Source organism: Pleurodeles waltl, chromosome 4_2 (assembly GCF_031143425.1).
Source record: "Pleurodeles waltl isolate 20211129_DDA chromosome 4_2, aPleWal1.hap1.20221129, whole genome shotgun sequence".
Taxonomy (NCBI): domain Eukaryota; kingdom Metazoa; phylum Chordata; class Amphibia; order Caudata; family Salamandridae; genus Pleurodeles; species Pleurodeles waltl.
In genome coordinates this window covers 47,244,633-47,267,992 of record NC_090443.1, presented here as the reverse complement: position 1 = coordinate 47,267,992, position 23,360 = coordinate 47,244,633, and the positions used below count along the sequence as shown (strand labels likewise).

Here is a 23,360-nt window from a genome sequence, read left to right as displayed (position 1 = left end):
TGAGAGAAATAAAATACCCACCCCTACTTTGAACAACATATTTGCAGCTGAGTGAGTGAGCGAAACGTGCACTCCAGGCCCTTTCTTTCTTTTTCTTCTTGTTTCTACTTTCCATTTCTTTTCTTTCGTTACGACCTTTTGTTGTCTCCTGATTTTTTTTAATTTTTTTATCCATCTTTCTTTCCTTAGCATTTTTCTTCCCTTCTCGGAATTTTTCTTTCCTCCCTTCTTTTGTGTTCTACTCCATTTGCCTCTTACATTTCTTTTACAATTTTCATCATTTTCCTTTCTCTCTCTAGCCATGTTTGGTTCCTTTGCCACCAAATGGCCACCATCACACAACTGTGTCACGTTATCATCTTTCTTGCGTTGTTATTTCTAGCTTCTGCTTCTTTTTTGTGACCTGGAAGTCACAGTTCAAAGTAAGGAAAAGCCACGAAAAACAATGTTATCTCTCTAGTGACATCCCCACTCAAGTTGCTGTAGTAGGGGCTTCACTATGCCCTTGTACTCCTCCACAATATATTTTTCTCCTGTTGTGATTAAGACACTTGAATGTTTCTAGGCTCTGCACCATTCTCCTCTACAGTAGAGGCGATGACCTCAATGCTATGTGTACTGTTCTCTTGTGTGCCTCTTTAGTTTTCTGCTGTGTATCTGGGTGCAGTGTGCAGCACTGGTCACAAGTTGCTAAATAAGCTTTGACCAAAGACCTCAAACCCTCATCTCTTTTGCTTCTCCACACTTATTCTCTGCACCCTGTCTGTCTTGGTACTTTGGCTTCACTAACTCCAATCATACGAGTTCTTGTCATTCAAAAGAAGGTACCGCCCTTTTAAGGTGGAAACAGATCTGCTTGACTCATGCTTTCTATAGTTCTTCTGCCAATCTTGGAATTCTCTAGCTGTCTAGACTATATTCCACAACAAAGCTACCTCCCTTTGGTGTGCAGCCCTTTTAGGTTCAAGCCTACTAGGCAGCGCATGTGTTGTCTCTCGTGAGACATAATGTGGCCCATCAAGAACATGGAGCGGCCTGGAGCACACCCATTACTTACAATTGGTTGGCTTTCCTTGTCATTCACATTTGCCTGCTTCTTATTTGTGTCCCAGCTTGTCAGACTTGTGTTGGTCCCTGCCACGGAGCATTGCCTCTTTACATCTCTTGATTGCTTGCCTTTGCTGCTTCCACTTCTTACTTTTCAAGAACTTTGTTTTTCTGTGTTAAGCACTCCATGAGAGTATGTGTTTTCGAGCGGTCTGCGCCATGTTCTTCTCTCCCCCGCACTGTGAGGTGTATTGGCTGTGCCAATTCTTAATTCTTCTTTTGTGTTGCTATGTGGGAGCCAACATTGAGTCACCATTAAATCCCTAATGTTTAGATTTCTAACCATACACACACCAAGGACACGTATGTTATTTATTTTACATTATAGTAGAACTTGCTTATTTCCTCTCTTGTTCTCAAAATTGCATTTTTCCAGATGTACCGTGCTGTTTGTTATTTTCGCTAACCTCGGAGGTTACTTTTACTGCATTTGCTCGTGATAGGTACAGAAAAACGCTGCTATGTAACAAAGAAACCAGAATTTGGTTCAACAACGTTCTGTATATTCGGGGCCTCATTTATTTTGAATTGCTCTACATTTAGCAAAACGCTGCTACGTAAGAAAAAATGTGCTTTTCAGTTGCGTTGCAGAAAACGTTGTACAGGACTCCTGGGTGTAATTTCAGCCGCCCTCAGAGGTTGTTTCTCATCCATTTTGTAATCGTACAGTTACTGAAACTCTGCTATTTCTCACCACGGGGCAATAGCGATTTAGACACTTTACCCCAGCCGAGTGTGACGCATATTTTTGTTGTAGAATGATCAATGCACAGGCTCTCATGTATATAATTTGAATATAATTGATAGATACATTTCCTTATTTTATTCATTTTTTTTCTTTTCTTTTCACAAGCACTTTTTCTTTATACATTATTTCTTTGGGTGTTTTGGAGCAACTCGATATATAGAAATTTTGTATTGGAAGACAAGCAATAAATTGCATATTTTCATATAAACTGGTGTATTAATATTATGTGAGATATCAAAATAATTGTCTGTGCTGCATGTGTATGTCATATGTTGGCAAACTTCCTTTTGGTGCAATTACCTGTTGGACCATTGTAGTTGTGAAATTCACATTTCACAGAAGGACTCCTAACTGTGCAGCCAAAGTTTAACGAAAGCGCACGTTTTCAAAATGGTAGCAGTGCTGGTGTCAGTGGCTGCCTGTCTTGTGTCTCGAGCTTGAGCACTGGGAGCTGTCAAATGTAAATGGCTCCCATGTTTGTGCTCTCCACACACCCAGGCAGTGAAGTACCATTATTTGTTGAGAAACTTCACTAGAGAGGCGGAGCCTTTGTTTTACAAGCCAGCACGTGCTGTCCAAGGAACCTAAGCCGTTTCTTCTCAAAACTTTATTAGGTAGCCATGCAGTTGTAACTTGGGAGCAGATTTCATGAACGCGTGTTAAACTTATTACCTAGGTAATGATATTTGAGTAACATTCGTTTGAAAATTGTCAAACGCACATTTTAAAATTTTTGTAACTGTCTTAAGTCGGAGAGATATTGTGATTTGCTCAGGATCACAGGACGTTGAGTTAAGGGGTTTTGATCTCGTTACCCATGTTAAAAGTAAGAAGTTTTAGCCATTATGCTACATCTCCCATATGCTCATAACTTTATAAAACTTTTATATGAAATCAAAGTTCAAAATCACATGTTGTTTACAATACGTTAGCTCTCGAACGAGATGAATTCAAGTTATTATACTAAACAACATTTTACCTCTATTAACACCATGCTATTGTAGTTTTTAATTTTGTATTTTACAAGTCCCTAATAAAGTAATTCCTTTCTCATTGTCGAATAACAAGTTCACAATTACACACTTATCCCTTTCTTTAAAAGCTTTTCATCACATGGTATTGCAAGCAAACAGAGTTGTCAAAACCAGGCTAGCACAGCGCTTGCATAGTAAAGGGGAGACATTTCGGCTTTGACAATGTTTGTTGTTTTTACGTGCTCCCTGTGGGTTAGTAGCCGTTCGGACACTCTGTGCTGCTCTCTGCCCCTGGCATCTGGCACCTAAACAAGTTTGCGATTCAGCAGGATGGGAGATAAAGTGCCATGGGAAAAACCCTGATAAGGAAAGCAAGCTCTGGCAACTCCAGTAGGTCTAGTCTTAGCATGCTGGTGCGATGGTAATTTAATTTTGTTATTGCATATACCACAAAAATTAAAAAAATACTAATATATGCCGTCACTTAAACATGGCTGACGTATTCTTGCAATAGTAATAAAAATGTAATGAATAGTCACATATGCAGCTGTTGTACTAGTGATGTTTTTTTAAACAGAAAGCCTTTCTGTGGCGCCATGCATTCTATTATAATTATTATTTTTGATACTATTATTATATCATTACTGACTAGACTAAATCGCAGTTTAACCAAGCACTTAAACATGACGTGCAGCAATAATGTTAACTATCACTTAAATACTTTATAACATAACCTTTGAAAGGCGTGCAGGCAATATTAATAGCAGGTATTTAAGGCTAATGTAAAACATACAATTAAAGAGCATCTTTTGAACCAGCGTTGCAGGTCAAGAGAAAGGAACTATTTGTGGGCGGGCATGACCAGTGTGCCAGGTTTTGTGCAGTCACACAAATTGATGGGAGCCCATGGGTGAAGGGAGTCGAATGGTCTCTTCATGCTGAATGTTATGACGAGTGGCAGCAAAATGTGAGTCGCAATTTATTAAACTAGTGTATGGAACCCGCTGACCAAAAGGCCTTTGTAGTATCAACGTTGTGTATGAATTTTATGAGAAAAAAAAACAATTGTCAAATAGGACAGCTTTGGTTTCCTCAAAGGCCTGACAAAAAAAAAAAAAAAAGTTTAGCCTTCTGTAGTGGTCGCGCACCTCTGTTATACGGGGAAAGGGGTGAGGTGGGGGCACCGCCTTCAAGGAAAATAAGTATTCAAACCCGGCCATAGTGGTGCACTGAGGTATTACAACACAAAAACGATCAAGAAAATTGCAGTGCACAGAAAAACGCAAGCAACATTTTGGAACCGGAAAGTAGGCGTGCTCTGCCATGTCGATGGACCACAGACTCTAATCCTTTATTGTTTTGTGGTTGCGGCCTTCCTCCACCGCTTATGACTATTTGCGCACCTCCACATACATCAGGACTGGTCCGGGAAAGTGCAGTAGAAATAATAATAACCAAGCATTGGCAAATCCAATATCCAGTAGCTCTTGTCATTTGGCTGTGGCAATGCTGATGCTGCGCGGCATTGGCAAAATGTTTTTTTTGCTAAACCTGTGCAGCATCTGTGAAAAGAAAAAAGAAAGGTCAATGACACGGCTGCTGCCGACAAGCTTGTTATTTTCTAGGAGCTTGCATTTGTGATGACGTATGTTGCATGCACACACGAAATGACAAAGGGCAAATTTTCTGATCCAAGATAAATCGATAAATAAAAGAAAATGGAATTTTAGTATTTATTGCAAAAGCGTTTTGGCAGAGCATCTCTCCTAAAGGATCCAAAAAGAAAATATAAAAATAAAAGGACCAGAGGGCAATGTAAGAGAAGGTGCTGGGGGCAGTTGTGACGCATGCAACAGTGAGTGGGCGAGGGCCAAAAGCAACAGAGGCACTTGAGGGTGGGCCAGGGAAATGCCCCAAAAAAATAAAATAAGGTTGGGAAAAGCAATGGACGAACTTTCTGTGAGGGATAAGAGAGCAACATGGAGCCTCTCAGGGGATGGGTGTTTGGGATTAGGAAGCAGCCAAGGACAGAGCTGGAAAACACATGCACAATCGTGGAGTGTGGAAAGGCAGTTCTCTAAATGTGAGCATTGAAAGGTTGTAAGTTATCGAGTAAGAAGAATGGTAAAGAGTCTATGCTCCAGGAGAGGAACAAATAGAAAAATGAGGGAGACTAACACAAGATGAACAAGGAAAATCATCAAATAACCAGCAAAGACCAGCCAATAGGTCTTGCTTTTTGGGCTTACTGGTTTTGTCAGTGGCTTTTGGCGATGCTTTACAGCATCCCCTAAAAGTATTTTTTTTTCCTTTGCTGTGCAGCATGGTCAGTAAATAAAAAATAAAAAAAATAAAAAAGAGAGCAACACAGCGGGAGAGAGGAGAATCAAGCGAGGGAGAGAGCAACACAGAAATTGGGAGAGTGAGGGAGAATCACAAGAGAGAGCATTGCACGAGGGTCAGAGCAACGCAGAGCACAGGGAAGAGTTGAAAAAAGCACACAAGGGAGAGGGCTGGAAAACACATGCATGCACTCTCCTGGGCTACTTAACTGCAAAGAAGAAAGTAGTTCCCTAAAAAGAAGCGGTTGAAGGACACAATTATAAAGCTTTTCAAGTTCTCAGTAAGCTCATAATAGGTCTTTGGCAACCAGACAGCTTGTGCTGTCTGATAGGTGAGACCTAAAAAGCATGCAAATAAAATGACAACAAAGGCAAGTAATGGTAATCAGTGGTTTGGGCCAAACCCCAGTATAAGTTTCTTGTATACTTTGCAATAGGCTTTCACCAACCAGTCAGCTAAAAGGCCTTTGGTAGTCAAAACCTAAAAATAAGGTACCAAGTGAAGTTAGGGTGGAGGTATAAAGTGTACGAGGAGGCATATGTGAAGAAATACCCAGCTCGAGTGCTACTGGCATGGCATATCCAGCCGTGACCTTCCCATGGTATGCTGACGCAGAATCCTTACATTGTATAGCACGAATATGCTTCACTGTATCAGGAAAGCAGTATGAATCTCTTTCATGCAACACAAATCGATTTTTGATTTGTATTAAGTTTGAGGAGCGTAACTGTATTATACTGTCCAGGATTTTGTCTGGACTTTAACTGTGTTTTATATCTGCTGAGTTTGGTATTCCACACTTGAGGTAAGTTCAGCTCATGTGGCTTCTCTCGTGCCTTCACTTAACACGGCGTTACCTTTAGAAACTTGGCATTACCTTTACAAACATGGCTTCCTCATTTGGCACCATTTCAGCTTTATTACTCTTCTGTGTGCCCTCTGCTGCTGCTCTTTTGAATGCGCTGGGGACGCATTGGTGAAAAAAAATCTGGGATTCTCCAAGAGGTTTGATTGCATTGCATTTATTATTTGCATGCTATACTGTAAAGGCATGGCAGTGCTGTTAATGTGTGTCTGCATTATTCATGTGCACATGTCATAGATAAAGTCGGACTCTTGGGCGGGCGTGTGTGACAGGATGATTGCTATGCGTCTTTGATGTACCATGTAATCGGAAGCCTGTCCTATTACTGATTAAGCTACTCCCAAACATACGCCTTGTTTACCAATAAGAAGAGCTGGAAGCCCTTGAACTGTTGCTCATCGGGACATATTGAGACTTGCTCTGTTTTAAAGAGACCTTAAGTCTCTTTAATTATGGGTGTGGGGGTCTGAGCAGTGCCCACTTTGGGTTACAGCAGGGTCCACAAAAAAAAATCTCTTTCCTTAATGGACCAGTTGAAATTCTCTGGACACAGGTCAATTCCACTGAACAATCGGCAACAGGATTGCCATAGCTTAACACAGGTCGCGGGACCCTTATAGCCTAACTTAAAATGTTTATTAGGTAAAGAAACACACATTTAAATAATGTGTCCTCTTTTGGGAGCCGCATTTTAAGGTAGTCCTCTTCAATTGGGGCTTATCTTATATGAACCCACCTACTGACGCATCAACGTGTCCTGTACCACTTTCATGTCTTTTTCTGACAATTGCATCCTTTGAGGCAGGAGTATGTGTTGAAAAAAGCTTTTGTTCAGCGTTGGTGGAGGCAGCGTTTGATGCGCCCCCTGTTGCCTCCGGTGAGGTGTCTGCTGTTTCGGACTCGTGAGAGGGACACCACTGACACATTTTTGCAGAGCCCTGAAGCCCGTGCTGGCGCTGCTTCACAAGTAAGCACTCTCTTGGTTGGAAGTTCTGAAGCGTATGAAGCGGCCCTTGTTCCAAACATGTGATGAGCAAACGGTCGGTGCTGGTCATGAGATTGAGGATTAGCTCAGTTATGTGGTGTGAACCAGAGTTTTTTTTTTTTAAATATTGCTTCTCCTTTTTTTTGCTCATGTTTGTGAAGGAAATAGCCTGACCTTTAGGAATGCTGGTGTTTCTGTAACACTTCTACCAAGATTAATTCACAGGCATTCTCTCCACATCCTGTTAGTTTTTCCATGTGAGCATGTGGATGGTGTCGCTGATGCCACATTATGATCTTCCTCCTAGCACTGGAATTTGCTTCCTAGGATTGCAGTGGACTAATTTCAAGTTTTTCAGTGGTAATTGCAGCTAAGCAATCAATGCTTCCTTATAGAGTTTGGTGAGAACATTGGTACCAGCTAAAATCTAACTTCTAATTAATTACTGCAGTAAAAAAATGAAATTAATATATGAAGTGGAAAACAAACATCTCTAGAACGTGTGTGTCACAGGTGATAATTCCAGACCTTTTTCCCTAGCATAACATTCTATGGATAACAAACATGGAAACTACTGCACGTGGGCAGGGCGGGCTTTGCAAGGTCTGAGAAGCACTTTGTCCCACAATCTTTACATAGCACTTCACTTCCTCATCAAAGTTGAGTGGGCAGTTACAACCAGGTGCTACATTGTTACTTAAATTCCGGGCAGCCGCAGTTTTCAGGCAACACCTGGGCCCGGCGGTGACGTGGCTCCAAAGTGGATGTCTGATTGCAAAAGGTTTCCAACAGGCTCATCACCCCTCTCTGAAAGGGGGGCGGGGAGCCACCTCAGCCCCAAGCAGGTAGGGCGCGATCCACACTTGCCGAAGCCAGCACAAACAGTGCTCTTCACACGCTGTTTTAGACAAACACAAATAAAGCGCTCTTCACGTGCTGCGTGAGCTACGAAAGCAGGGAGGAAGGGGGCACACCACCCAGCCCCTCGAAACACATGGGGCACCTGAGGAGGGTTCAGGCAGGACAGCACAGAAGGGTCTTTTAAGCAAACAGTGGCAATCATTTTTGGTGACCTAGCAGGTCTTAGATTAGCACATCAGCAGAACAGTCCCCAATGGTGGTTCCAAGTAAGTCCTTGCAGGAGCATCTGATGTCCAGCCCATCAGTGTCTAAAATGTGGGGTCAACTCCCTGTACTTATACTCAATTTGCTCAGCTTCCACAAAGGTGGGGGTTCCAACTAGTTCTAACCAGTTCCAGTAATGTCCCCTTTCTCCTCCAGCACTGGCTCCAGACATCAGAGGGGGTAAACAAGCCCTTTGTGTGAGGCCAGGGCATAGCCTATACAGATGCAGGTGTGCCCCGCCTATACCTCTCCTAGCCCAAGAAGACCATTCAGTATGCAGGTGTACTCCTGTTACACCTCCACCGTCCCTGTGTGATGGGTGTCTGGAAAGTATGGACAAAGCCCAGCTGTCACCCCAGACATGGATTGAAGTCACGCTGCAAAAGCACCAGAGTTATAAGCACAGAGAAATGCCCACTTTCCAAAAGTGGCATTTTTACAATGGTAATAAAAAATCCACCTACAACAATAAGCAGCATTTCTCACCACTATTCCAAACATGCCTACGCCACCCAACATAGATCAGACAATACCACTTAGACATATGTCAAGGTATTTCCAATGCAATCCTTTGAGAAGAGCAGCGCTCACAGTATTGAGAAACTAAATAGGCTGTTTGTCACTACTAGGACATGTAGTACATAAAGACATATGTCCTACCTTTTACATACACAGCACCGTGCCAGTAGGGCTATTAAGGACCTACCTTAGGGGTAACTTGGGTGTTTTAAAAAGGGAGGTTAGGCCTTAGCAAGTAGTTTTACTTGCCAAGTCAGTGTGGCAGTAAACTGCACACGCAGGCTATGCAGTGGCAGGCCTGAGAAAGATTTGAAAGGCTACTTTTGTGGGTGGTGCAAGCTACGCTGCAGGCCCACTAGTAGCATTTAACTTACAGGCCCTTGGTATAGGGATACCACTTTACAAGGGTCTACAGGTAAATTAAATGTGCCAATCGGGTATAAGCCAATCATACCAAGGTAAGAGGGGAGAACACATGCACTTTAACACTAATCAGCAGTGATAAAGTGCCAAGCGTCCTGGAGCCAACAAAAAGCGGTCAGAAAAGTGGGAGGAGGAAGGCAAAAAGTTTAGGGATGACCCTGCAAAAAGGGCCAGGCCCAACAAGGACTATCAAAGGTGAGGCTGCATGTGCTCCGTACTGACCAGGAGCTGAACCTCCAAAGGCTTCTAGACACTCTGGGTTTGCTTTGTTGAGGAGTAGAGGCCTAGGTCATGGGAGGTGGTGTGATGTTTGCGATACATTATGCTATAACGTAACTACAACCACAAAAATAATTAGCTGAATGCCCAGCCAAGGTTATTACTTTAAAAGAGGACGAAGACTTTACTAACTAAAACCATCAAAGTAAAAATAACAGAAGCATGAAAACTGAAAATCATCCACAGAATTTGTAGCCCCCAAATCTTCTGTTAACAATTGCTGTACTATTGACAAACGTCTGTCACAAAAAATACTGATTGCAGCCACCCCACAGAAACAATGACCAGTGCAAACCCACTGAGTTTGAGATCCATGGAGACCTCTGTGACTGTCTAGAATGGGGAAGTAATTCCATGATGGAGTTTATGGAGGTGCTGCTGAAGGACCTTTCAGAGAAATTGACTTTGGAAGTGCCACTAGGGAGTGACTACCAATCCTGTAGGTAAAAGCTTTAACTCTTAATGATGATGTCGGTGAAACAAGTCCAGTTTTATTTCATGAATTCACATAAATATAAAACTTGGGTAAATGTAACAAATGGTCACCCTGGTTCTTTTCCTAACGATCTCCTTAGAGTTTTGGTAAATTCCCCCAGATTACTGACATTTTCCTGCACGGATATCTTGGGATCTACAGGTCGTGGTTGAAAAATCCAACTCTGGTGGCCCTAGGGGGTTTCAGACCATCCTCCTGATCAGATTTGGTAGCTCAATCTTAAAAAGAGCTATAGCTCTTAAAACATTTGTTGAACTCAAGTAATGTCATTTTGGATTGCTCACGAAAATCAGGCGGTTTCCTGATTTCTGGTTAGAAACTCCCAGAAGCTTCTAACACACACAACTTTTAGACAAAGACTTTCCTAACAACACAGGGTTGATGGTTCCGGGTCCTGAATGGAGCAGTCTTTCTTGCAAAGGGTTTCCTGATTGGGTGGAATCCCTGGATGCAATTGAGGTGCGACACCGAGCGCGGGGAAAAAAAGGACACATTGGGGTCAGGGCCTGTGTTGTCCTTAGGCAGCAGGGATGCCGAACCTCTGCCCAACTGTTGTCCAGTTTTAGACGTCTCAAGTGAGAAGCATTAACCTTACTGGCCAAGAGACCCCCAGCCTATGGCAGATGTGCTACTCAGGTAATGAGTGTCCCTGCCTGCCAGTCCTGCTCTCCTTGCAGTAAGGAATCTGTATTTATCACTGAGTGAATGCGCCGCCATGCTGCGGCATCCTGTCGCACTGCGCATTAGCATTACACTGTCCCAGCAGCCCCTCTCTTCCACTGTGTGCTGAGCCACACTTTGAGCCCATCTTCACCCGCACCTGGCTGGACGGAAGTCCAGCAACCAGTAGCCCTTGCATCGGATGCAGCGCACAGAGACCCTAATGTGAAATTAAAGGTAGGTCACAACTCCTTTGTTGGAGATTTTAAGTTTTCCTGCTTTATTTTACTTTCTGTTGTGTGACAATGTTAAGGTCTTAGTGACACCATATTCTGCTTTCAAAGTACAACCCTGGCTGGACATTCCTTCTTTGTTGTGGTAGTATTTATGTTGTTAACCTTTATCACCTCTCAACTATTACTTGGTGTTCCACGAGCTACCTCCGATTTCTCAATGAGGCTTGCCCGGAGAATCAGGGAGCCTGTGGAAGCTGAGCTCTCCGTCCCAGACTCCGTATCCTTGCCCACCCACAACACATGCAGTCTTACCTTTGATACTCCGAGTTGGTCCTTCCAACTGCAGCTCTGTAGCATGGCTGTATTATCTAGGTTTGTACCTAACGACCATTCACTTCCCTGGGAGCGACATTGCCTTCAGCCAGCCAAACGCGAGCCTTAGGTAGGTCTGTGTGGGCAGGTCGGATGAGTCTCTATTAACAGTGTTTGACCCTATTGCCTCTGAAGAGAGCACCTGCAGCTGGTGTGTGGTGTAGTCCTTACTCAGGGGAGGCAAGGTGTTGATTTGGATGAATAGAAGGATGGAGCATGCTTGGTAAGTTGAGAATTCTTGAATTGATAGAGGTAACTGAAAGGGATCATGTGCTGAGCTGTTAAAAAAAAAAAAAAAAAAAAGGGGGTTTTACATAATTCTTTCCATTTTTGCACCATATCAGTATTAAGGTTATTCACATGAGAAAAAATTTACATGCACTCCACCTGAATGGAAATTATTTCCATAACCAGAGTTTTTTCCCCGGAAAACCGGGCATGGCTCTCGGCATTGTTAAATACCCCTGTCCGAGACTTGCACACACAGGATCCGGTGCACTTGTTCTTCTTAGGAATGTGCTCGTATTGTACTCTGTTTCAGACTGGGGTTCGTAAACGGAACAGGCACACTTCCTGTTAATCCCTTGAGCCCTGCACTTGCTGTGAAACGATGGGTGAGAGGGGTGCCACCAGTTGGATACCTAGCATTTGACTTTGAGTGGATTGCTGACCCACTTCTACATGGTGTCGCTTAGCCTGTTTCTAAGACAATGTCTGTTAGCCAGCCCAATTTTATCGGACACGTGCATTGACTTGTAATTAGTGGTGATTTATTACTGCATTATGCAACCCTTACTAGCTGTCATTGCTGTAGCTTTATTTGAGGGATGGTTGGTGTCTTGTGTTTCTCGGCACCACTGTGAAGTAAGTATCTTTGGCCTGCATCCTCCACTGGCAATAAGAGGGGATAGGTTGGATTTCTCATCCACTTCTCCACACATGGCTAGAATTAACTTCAAAATGGCAAAGCTCCCCTTTATGTCCACCCCTACGTTTTTCTCCTATGCCTAGGCTTTCTCATCAACGGCAACACCCGAAAAATCATTCTTCTCGCTATCAGTAAAGTAGTTTTTCAGTAGGCACCCTCATGTTTTTAACCCAGGATGTGTTTCCCAGTTCTGATCTTGATGTTTAGCTTGATCCGATATTTAAAGGACCTTGTTCCTCTTCCCCAGCATGGTTTTGTTGATTCTTAATAAGAGATGAGATGATAGCTGATTGGAAAACTCTAGATATTGTCCATTGAGTGTCATTGTGACTTAACACGAATGCTTATGGTTTTATTCTTCATGCGTGCGATCTGCAGTGCCGCTGTATAAGGATTATGTCTTGGTGTATTTTAAAAAACACGTTCTAAAGACTTAGGGCCTCATTACAAGTTTGGTGGTCCTTGGACTGCCATGGTAGCGCTGGCAGTCGGACCACCAAATTACAAGTTTTTCGGTCGGACCGCCGACACTGCCATAGTCAGTGCAGGGGGGACCGTGGCGGTCCTGACCGCGGCGGCCAATGTTGGAGATCCTGACATTAGGACCACCATGGCCGTTATGACTTACAGGACCACCAAGCTATCAATGGCGATCCCACCGCCATGGAAAGCTTGGCAGTCAGGCAGGTAAGGGGCCCAAAACAGGGGGTCCTAAGGGGTATGGCCCCATGTAGGGTGAGGCAGGGGCCAGTTTGGGCCCCTCACAAAAATTGGGAATCGGAGGTGCACTGTGTCCCGAACACAACATGGTGCATGGGCACCGTCCTCCCCTTGTGCTGACAGGTAGGGGTGTATTGCTGGCAGTAGCAAGATAATACTGCTCCCTGCCTCCCCCGCCAATCATGCTAGCCCCGTGGGGAACGTGCAATCCACCGGTCTTGGGACTGTCGGCCTGGCGCCGCTCGAAAGACCGCAGTCATGGAGGTCTGACCGCCAAATTCGTAATGGGGCTTCTAGGGCCTGATTTGGAGTTTGGTGGATGGTTACTCCATCACAGTCATGATGAATATCTATCTGACACATTACAAATGCCATAGGATGTAATTTGCATGTAATAAGACGGACAGGTTATTCGTCACCCGTCTGCCAAAATTCAAGTCAGGCTATCAGCTCTAATCCGTTTTCTCTTTCATTCCTGTAGGTCAGCAGCACATACAAGACCTTGCAGGACGCCCAACAACACCCATCCTGTCTTGGAAATTGACTGCCCTTCGGCCCACCTGGGGGCTCCCTGCACCACCTGAGCATAGGCCATGACCAGCCGAGGAGCCACCAGGCCGAATGGTCAGACCCAGACAAGTAAAATCTGTCAATTCAAGTTGGTGCTGCTGGGGGAGTCGGCAGTGGGCAAGTCCAGCCTGGTGCTGCGCTTTGTGAAGGGGCAGTTTCACGAGTACCAGGAGAGCACAATTGGTGGTAAGTCGGTGGCTAAGAGGTGTCCCTTGCGAGGTGTAAGGCTGAGCTAGAGTTTTGAATAGGTGCAATCTGTATGGTGCCTCACATGGTCAGCAGCCTCTAGGCAGTGCCCAAAGGTTCACTAGTATACTGGTTAAGCCTTGACAATGGGGTTTCCATATTTTTGAAGGTCATCATTACGGTTTAAGTGGTTGCACATGTTCTTAAATAGCCAATAATAGTGTTTGGAGAATTGACTTGCAGAGCACATTGTGTTGCACAGAGTGTTCTTTTTATCGCTTCTCGTGGTAGTCAGCCCACATTTGTGAAGAGTGCAAACTTTGAAGGCATTTTCTTAATTGCCGGTAATGTCCTATCTTCAACACTCCGCAGTGACATTTTTGTACCCTTGAGGAAAGAGACTGTTACTTTGGGCTTGAGTTGCCGTTGTTGATTGAAAGGCCCTGAAATCCGATCCAGGAAACACCAAGGCATGTCAGCATCATGATGGTAGGGATGTGTTGTATTAGAGAGGGCTTCTAGTGCCAAATGCTGCCTGCTGATTGCCTTTTGTCTATAGATGAATTCCTTTTTGCAGATGCACGAGCACACATTGATTTGAGTCTTTTTATTTTAATTTGTGCTGCCGCCATATCGAACTAAATTGCCTCAAAGCATCAAATATTTAGGAAACCTGCAAATCCCGAGCTGCCTGTATGGTCCCCATGGCACATCACAGCTACATAAGATTTAAAATCAGAACACTTTTTTACAGTAGGGGAACAGAACGTGAGACTCTATCACCCTTTCCTCGTGCACTTGGATTTTGGGAGTCTAAGCAACAGGTGATGTGTTAACCGAAGTATGATGCCGGGATGCAAGGGAGAATCTGCTCCAGTTCTGGAGTGTCATGCCTTTTTAAAAATGTATTTTGAGCATAGGAGCTTAAACTCCACTCTCCTCTCAACTGGAATGCAGCGCACGACTCTGGGCAGGGTGGCCAAAGAAAGATTCTTGTTTAGCCGACAGTAAGGTGTGCCACAGTGTTCTTTTTGAATTGCTTGCCGCCTCTGTGACTGGTAAGCTGACATGCTGGAATTTGTGTGATCAGTCTTGGAACTTTTTATTTTCACTAACACAATTATAATCCTACATAGGTAGGAAGCGAAGGGCTCTGCTCAATCCGAGAAAGTATCCATAAGCCCCTGTCTAGGAATTCATATTAAAACCGGGAATTTCCATAACTTCTAGATTCTTTACCTATTACAGTCTTGCTTGTGGCCTCATGGAATAGGAGTACGCAGTGTATGTTGTGGTGAGTTGACCTGAAAGGTTGGGACCAAAGTGGAGTACACTGGTCTTAAAGACTTCTAGCTTCTCTCACTGGCTCTTCCAGTCTACTCTTGGACACCTGCCTGTTGGCACTATGCAGCCACATTTTGAAGTCCAACCTAATAACACAGAGAGAGATCCTTAACACTCAAGGTAGCGGCCTTTAACAGAATTATCCAGAAGGTTTAGGAAAGTGACAGTATGGCATAGTTTTCAACACCATTTGTTGACTGTGAAGGAGCTTTGTGGAAGTTCAGTGTTTGATGGTGGTACTCCCATGAGATTGCTCTGATTATTGCGAAGGCGTTCCTCGTATGGCTTAACCAAGAATCGCTTTGGAGCTAGTTAGGATAACCATGCTGTACTTTAGTTGCATAGCCAGGCCTCTGGGCAAAATGAGCAGTTCTGGATTGTAGGATCCTGACCTGGATTTAAACGTAGAATATTACTGCAAATTTGTATAAACCTCCAGAGCTCTTCTTTTCCTTAGTATAGTAGAAACATCTTAACTGGAGGTAGACCTTTCAAACTAAGTCATTTATATGTCCCCTCAATAGAGTTGTGTTTAAGCAGGAAGGCTTTTGCTGAGTTTTTCCTCACTAGAATAACCAATTTACGGAACAGAAAAAAGGCTACAGTGCAGCACCTAATAGAACAATGTTAGCTTTCCAAGTTGGAAACATGTGCAACCTCGTATTTCAGTTGTGAAAAATGAAAGCGTTCCTCTTCCAGCATGCACTGCCTCAGTGCTGTGTTTTTTTTCGGCTCATGCTGACTGATCTTGAACACTTTAGTGAGATTTCCTCTGTTTATTGAGACTTTTGTTCTTCAAAACTTCTCATGTGTAGGCTTCATTCTACATTTTGAAAGACTTTTCAGCTAATCCAAATGTTTTTTTCCTGACATTTGTGTGGTGATTTATTTTATCTCACAATGCTTTCGCTTATCTTGTAGTGCCCTTCCTATAGGAGTAAGAAGACTGCCATAGATCCTCACATTGTGTATAGTATGTCTTTCACCTACGCATGCAGTTAAATCTTATGGGTTCTGTCAAATAATATCAAAAGAGCCCTTTAAGACAGGGAAAGAAAATGCTGGAGAGGATAGCTGTAAGATCTGAAAGCTGAGCAGAAGAGCAGGCCAAAGTGGGTAAATCCACTACTGAAGCTTTGCTTTCTCCTGGTGGGGACTCCAGGAGAGTCAAAGAAAAGAAGCAACATAAACACCACTCCAGACACACCGTTTACTGGAGTACCAGTTGACATTGGGGTAAGCTTTGACAAAGACCTGTCAAAGTGCAATTCCACGGCTGGTTTGACGGCAAAGAAGCTCTGGTCGACACCAGCACCAGTGACGATGAGGACATCACAGACGACAATATCATTGGCTTCGGACAGATCGCCGTCCAACAGATAGCCATTGAGACATTCTCTATTGCACCTTTTTTCTGGCTCTACAGCAGGAAACCTGTCCTTCTCTGCACTGCTTTCATCTTTACCTGAGGAAATGCCAAGAATGATAATTCCTGCCATTTATCCTATTTGGGATCTGGTACCACCTTTAGAGCTACCATCTAACCTAAGAATGGTGCAACCTAACACTTCTTTGTCGCCAATGAGGACGATGCCTTTGCCTTCTTTACTGCAACACCATACTGATGTAAATGGAGAAGATCTCCTTCCCTATCTCCATCAACATATTACGTGCCATATTCTTTTCAACATGCATTCCGACTTCACCAACAGCATCTTCTTTGCACACACCCCAGTGGATGACATCACTACTTTTCTGGATGGTCTCAAGAGACACAAATAAACGTCATATAGAATTGGAGGTGCTACACACACATCTCTTTGTAATGCGGACTCTGCAGCCTAAAGCAGCTCCTAGCCTAACTTTGCCTCTGGTTCCAGGATTTTCTGGAATGGGGGTAGAGGAGAAATTTCTCTTTTCTGCAACCATAAAGATGGCTACACCGGAACTGCAAAAGAATTATAAGGCACTGGGGCAAGATCTGCCCTTCCTTCACCTACGGCATAAACCTGACTTGATAATTGTCTCTGCTGTAACAAAAAAAAAACATCTGGCCTGAAAACATCAATGCCCCCAGATCCTAAGAGCAAGAAAACTGATGCTGCAGGGCGAAAAGAATGTGGTACTGCAGGGGTGGCTCTTAAGACTGCCGAAAACACATTTTTATAGGGCACGTTTGACATATCGTTGTTCTGTTCTCTTTTGAGGACAATTTATCCAGTGAATGCTGGCAGGATTTCGTGGTAATACTTCAGGAGGGGCAGTTAGGTGAGCAGGCAGATGGTTAGTGTTGCGATGGACTCTGTAGATGTCACATACACAGTTCTGTCATGTTACTGCTTTCAGGCATATGTCTTGGCTGTGTTTAACAACATTGAAGTTAGATGATGAACTTAAAAATAACAAATCTTTCTTTACAGACGAGATGGAATGAGTAAGAGGCAGAAACACTGTACGCAGTGGGGCTCTAAGAAGAGATTCTTTAAACCCCAATATCACCGCCCACACTATAACTACCATGACAGGCACAGAGTTCAATCCCTTCCATAGGCGTACCGTCCATATGGGCCAAACTACCAGCAAGAGTAAGGCCCATACCACAGACGATCAATGAGAGGAAGAGATTAGCAGCAGCATCAGTGATACTCTTGGAAATCCAGAAACCACTTTCAAGCAATGAAAGCACCATTCCCTCTCCTCTGGTCGCTTACCTGGTGGGTTGAACTGTATCAAAACATGTGGAAGATTGGAGAAGGATTTCATCAAGTGAGTCTTTCAAATCATTAAAAAAGGGTACACAATCAAATTCAAATCCCCATCTCCTATGATTCCATCAAAATGTGTGCCAAAACTTCAGTTGTACGCTTTGAGAAAGGAAGGTGAACTCTCGCCTTCAAAAAGAGCAATAGAAACTGGTTTTCGGTTGCACCAAGCGGAACGTATTTACTCAAGATATTTATGGGTCGTAATAGAGGTCCCAAGAAGGAACTTCTCGGACTTGAGGCAAGCCAATAAGTGCATCAGAAAACAAAAGTTCGGGATGTTGGCCTAACACCAAAATGTATGCCTAACTCATGGAAGGAGATTGTGTTTTCATATCCCCATAATAAGAAAATACCTAAAGTTCCTGAGAGTCATGTGTGGAAGAAGCCTATTATCAATTCAAAGTGCTCCATTTTGAGCTGAGACCTACACCACGTGCATTTTTCAAGTGCATGGCAATTGTGGCAATTTATTTAAGAAACCAAAATGTTTTCATATTTCCATTCCTAGATGGCTTGCTAATAAACGTGCAATCACCAAAATAGTCTTGATGATATTTTAAAACCATCAAGTCCCTTCTTCTTTGTCTAGGTCTTCAGATCAACTATGGAAAATCACAATGACTCCTATCCAGATCCTAGACCATTTAGGCACTACACTGAACCCAAAAATAGAAGCAGTGTCTCCTTTTGGGAGAGTACCTGCTGCAGACTCCTTCTCCTGCAGAACTCTTGATAATCATCCATGCTGTGAACATTGGCCTTCTGCATGTATCTGGTACTCCATGCATGCCTCTTTGTGAGAAATCAGGATCAGTACAAATGGGAAGACAAGCTGAAGCTGGTACCACACAATAGAGAATCAATTAAGTGGTGGTTCAAAATAAGAAACCTGCAAGGAACTACTGTTTTACCAGAGCCTACCTTCTCAGAACATTGTGACAGGTGCGTCCCTTATGGACTGGGGAGCTCACTTCCAAACTTGGTCCAAGAACCAACAACTATATTGTATTAATGTACTGGAGCTCCAAACTATGCATTTTGCTCAACCATCATATACAACAAGAAGGTTCCTCATTCGAACAGGCAGTACACCCACAATGCATTATTTGAACAAATGGGGACACCAAGGTATAGTCACCATCTCTAGAGTTCCAAACAATCTGGAATTGGCTCCTGGCGCATAATCTGTACATTAAGGCGGTCTGTCCCAGGGAATCGGAAGTCAATAGACCTTTTCTCAACAAGGCAAAACACAAGGCCATATCTTCACATCAAGAGTGTGGTTAGCAAGGTCATTGGATGATGCACTTTAGATGAATTTGTCCAACAATTTTATTTTACACTTTTCCAGCGTTGCCTCTTATTCCATCAGTGCTAATAAGACTGAAGCTTTGGAATGCAAAGATATGTATCGCCCTAGAATGGCTGAGGCATGGTGATTCCCAGAAATTCTTTATCTGTCATCACAACCACGCAAGAAATTGTTGTGCAGACCTAGTCTGCTGTTGAAAATGCTGGGTGATATCCCCCATCCCAGCTTAAAATCGGTTGAGTTTGGCTTCTTGGCTCCAGAGGTCCAGCAATATGGATCGTTATGTCTGCCTCAGGAATGCATAAACATTCTCAAGGAAGCTAAACTGCCTTCCACAAGAGCATCCTAAATTTTTAAGTGGAAGCAATTTGTCATCTGGTGTCTGCAGAATAAACATGATTCCATCCAATGCCTGAAAAAGGCCATACGACCTTATCTTTTTCAGCTGGCAAAATCAGAGTTGCAGTATTCTGGGAAAAAAAGTGCATTTAGCTGTTGTCCCTGCGTACATAAAAGGACCAAATCAAAGATCCTGTGTTAAAAGGCTTTTTGGAGGGACTGAAGAAAATCTGTTCTCCAAGACGGCATCCTTCTCCCCAATAGGAACATACCTTCGTACCTATCTATATGAATGGATCCACCTTTTGAGCCTAACCTAAGGCATCATTGCAGCACCTTTCCTGAAAGGTAGCTTACTGGTTGCTATCTTTTCAGCTAGAAGAGTTAGTGAGTTTTCCGCTTGATCTGCAGTTGATCCATATTCGGGTTTCCATCACAATAGGATAGGTTCGAGAGTGAACCCAATTTTTTTACTTAAAGTCTCTTTGGTTGTCCATATTATTCACTGTGATCCAGATGTGCTAACACTGGGAATATTTACTTCCTAATTGCGATTTTCCCTGAAACACAATTAGGAAATCAGTATTCCTAATGTATTGGGTTTCATTAGCGATTCCTAGAGGGTCGCAAATAGACCTACATCATGCATATTAATTAGGTAGGTTGCAATCTGCGACCCATGAGGAATCGCAGCCATCACAGCAATGGTGGCCTGCTGGAGTCAGCAGACCACCATGTCTGTGATTGCTTCTTAATAAAGCAATATATTTTTTTAATGAAGCCAGTTTTCCTGAAAGGAAAACAGAATGTTTAAAAAGAAAAAAAAATTAAAAGTTTCATTTTTATGATTCAAGGGTAGGCAGTGGTATAGGTCTGTGGGACCACTGCCTGCTCTTAAAAATGTTTTTGCTAAACATTCTCAAAAGGGAAGGGATCCACAGGGGACCCCTTCCTGTTTGTGAATGGGTTGCCACCAACTTTGAGTTGATGGTAATGTGAGAATGTTTTGCAACCGTAATTCAGTTGAAAAACATTCCTGCATCCCACTCTGATTCAGTATTTGGAAGGGTCGTCCGAAACACACCCCTTCCAAATACCAAATCGGTATGTATGTGCAGTTCCAAACTGCGATTCCTTAACATGTTACCCAATCTTAGTTTGGGCTTAATACATAAAGAAATGCATTTTTCCGGTCGCAAATGGTCCAATTCTGTGAATTGGGTTGGGTGGTTTGCGTCCACAAAATGCTTGATACATCTGGCCCCATATCTCTCTTCTAGTATTTGTTGCAGTCCTCCACTCCAGCAGACAAAAAAACTACACTCATTAAATGTTAGTGTTAAATATTATTTAGACAGAACCAAAAACATATGCAACGCCACCCATTTATTTGTAAATTCTGGACCCCTTTGTACCAGGATAGTGTCTACAAAGTAGACACAGTATCCTTCATAGCATGTTATTACCTACAGGCTAATAAAACTTTGCATAGTAGCTCAGTTGCACATTCCGCAAGAGGGAAAGCAGCTTCAGCTGTTTGGGCGAGGAACTCTCCTCTTTCTGAAATCTATAAAGCGGCCACATGGAGATCCGTCCACACATTTGCCAAGCATTGTTTGAGTGAGGACACTAAAGCTGAGTCAGGAGTTGGTCAGGCACTTTTAAATAATCTCTTGAGTTAAGACTTCGGATAATTCAGTCTTTATTATATCTTGTAGGTTTATGAGAAATTAACTATTTTTTCCTCTGAGAGAGATACTTGCAATTCTATTCTGCATTTATGACCGAGTCAGGATCATATAATGCAGAAGGAAATGTTATTTGTAATTCCAGTTCTGTTTCATAGCGATCCGCACTGAATCCTGGCCTCCTCCCGAACACCAATGTTTTCATCTTATGCGTTAAAAAATAACAGAGCTCCTGAGGCAAACTGCCAGCACAGTGCATGCTGGGAAGGGAATACTGCTAGCCTTAAATAGAGCAGTGTCCTATACTTGACCTAGTACTCTTTAGCTTAGCAGGCATTCTTTTTCTTCTTTTTTTCTCTACTGAAATACAGGGTTACACATGTTTCTCACCCGGGAAGCTAACATTTATCAGCTAGGTGTTGCAACGTAGCTTTTATGCTGTTCCCTAATTTGGCAACTCCAGTGAGGAAAAACTCCGCAAAAGCCTTCCTGCTTAACTCTGCGGTGGTGACATATAAATTACTTACTTTGAAATATCTACTGACAATGATGATTTTTCTAGTATACTTTGGAAAATAAGTGTCCCTGGGCCCCAAGACATTGGCAGAAATATTCTACAATTATGATTTCAGTGACGATTCCTACAATGTAGAACTAGAATTACAAGCAACTAACATTTCCTTATGCTAAATTTTGGATTACAAATTCTAGGCCTGATTGAGCCCGAGCAGCATTCAATTGCCGACACAAGCTGCCTTACAAGTCTTTTGACACTGACGAGCTGTGCAACACTGGGGTCTGTGAACTACGTTTCTCTTTAGGAGTGGCCCGCTCTCATGCTGCTTCCTTGCACTTAAAAGTAGAAGTCTGGTCAGACACCAGCCACAACCCAAAGCAGTCACCCCACCATCCTAAGTCCATAGTGTATTTACCTCGCTTTATCGTTCAATAATGTAGGGTTTGGGCTAAGTCTGCCCTGCACATATGCATGATTTTAATCTGCACAGACGCTCGTCAAGTGTCTTTTGAGCTCTGTGGAATCGAATTGGGCAGGATGTGCTGGACAGGAAATGATACCTGCGAATGGGAGCTGTTGATATGTTTGTTGATGCTTATTAATTTGGGGCTCACTGTACAGAGGGGAAATGGAAGGGTGTAGAACTGGTTGTCATTGGAACATACCTTACAGTGAATAATTGCAAACGTGCTTTAGTGAGACTGTAGAAGTGCACGATGTTTAGTGCACTTCAGCGTTAAAATAAGAGGATGGAAAATAAGCTTGAAGGATAGGTGTCGTTCATCAGAAAGTCCTTCCTCTTTACTTGTAGATTTTGTGATGCTCCAGGGAGCGTTCCAGGGCGGAGGAGATGATTAAGTTGTGCTTTGCTGTGTCAGTTCTTCTGGTGTCCAAGGACGGCAGAGCTTATAGCGCGTCCGAGCCTGATGACGGAACAAAAAACAATATAAGGTGGCGTCTGGGTCCTCCTGGTGCATTATGGCTTTCAGGGGAGTTACTGTGAGTCACATCGAAAGCAAAACTCATTCAATAAAAAACAGCATGTAATGTGCCAAGCCCAACATTAGATGGCAGGCGAGCTCAAACCGGGTGTTATGGGGGAGTTATGTTTTCCTTCATCTGCTCATATTTGAAATCTTCTCAGTGTGCGGTTACGTTAAGGGATGGTGGTTAATTTTTTTTTCTCATGCTTTGACTCTAAACGTTAATTTTCAACAGCGGCCTTCCTCACACAGTCCGTTTGTTTGGACGACACGACAGTGAAGTTTGAGATCTGGGACACGGCCGGCCAAGAGCGATACCACAGCTTGGCGCCCATGTACTACCGGGGAGCCCAAGCAGCCATTGTGGTTTATGACATCACCAACCAGGTACCTAATGCCAGGGGGCAACGGTCTGGGGTCAGGGCTGCTTCACTGCCTGCGTTTGTGGTCGGCTAGATTGTATCCTGCTGCAGGAGCTAAGTGGAAGTGTGTATGTGGCATACTTGGCCTGTGCCTGGACCAGAGGTCTAGGCGCCCCCCCCCCTAGGGGGTCCTCAAGTGATCCCAGTGAGGGGGCGCCAGACTCTGCCCAAAACAAGCATTCTACAGATAACAGGCCCTTGTTTTAAGCATAAGCATGTTCTTGCATTTTTGAAAAGGTAACCGTACGTAGCTGCAATGGTTAAATAGGTCTAGACATATTTAAACATTGCCATCTTTATATAATAATTGTGAAAAATTCTGAAGGGGGGCCCCCAATGATTTTTATTTTTCAACTGGGGGTGGCGCGGCATTAAAGGGTTTGGAGACCACTGGCCTAGACTCACACTGGCCGCTACTCGTCAGAGGGGACAATTCTGGTGGGACCGGGGACAG

The 23,360-nt window shown here is 43.4% G+C and overlaps 1 protein-coding gene across 3 annotated transcripts in view; it reads left to right on the top strand.

Annotated features, from left to right (window-relative positions):
* RAB5B (RAB5B, member RAS oncogene family) overlaps positions 1–23,360 on the top strand; it is a 67,504-nt gene that overhangs the window by 32,233 nt on the left and 11,911 nt on the right. For all 3 annotated transcript variants that reach the window (XM_069230594.1, XM_069230595.1, XM_069230596.1), the window contains 2 exons: positions 13,262–13,536; positions 22,720–22,871. In XM_069230594.1, the coding sequence (XP_069086695.1) occupies positions 13,374–13,536; positions 22,720–22,871 (315 nt within the window). In that variant the 5' untranslated portion in view covers positions 13,262–13,373. The remainder of the gene's footprint in view (positions 1–13,261; positions 13,537–22,719; positions 22,872–23,360) is intronic.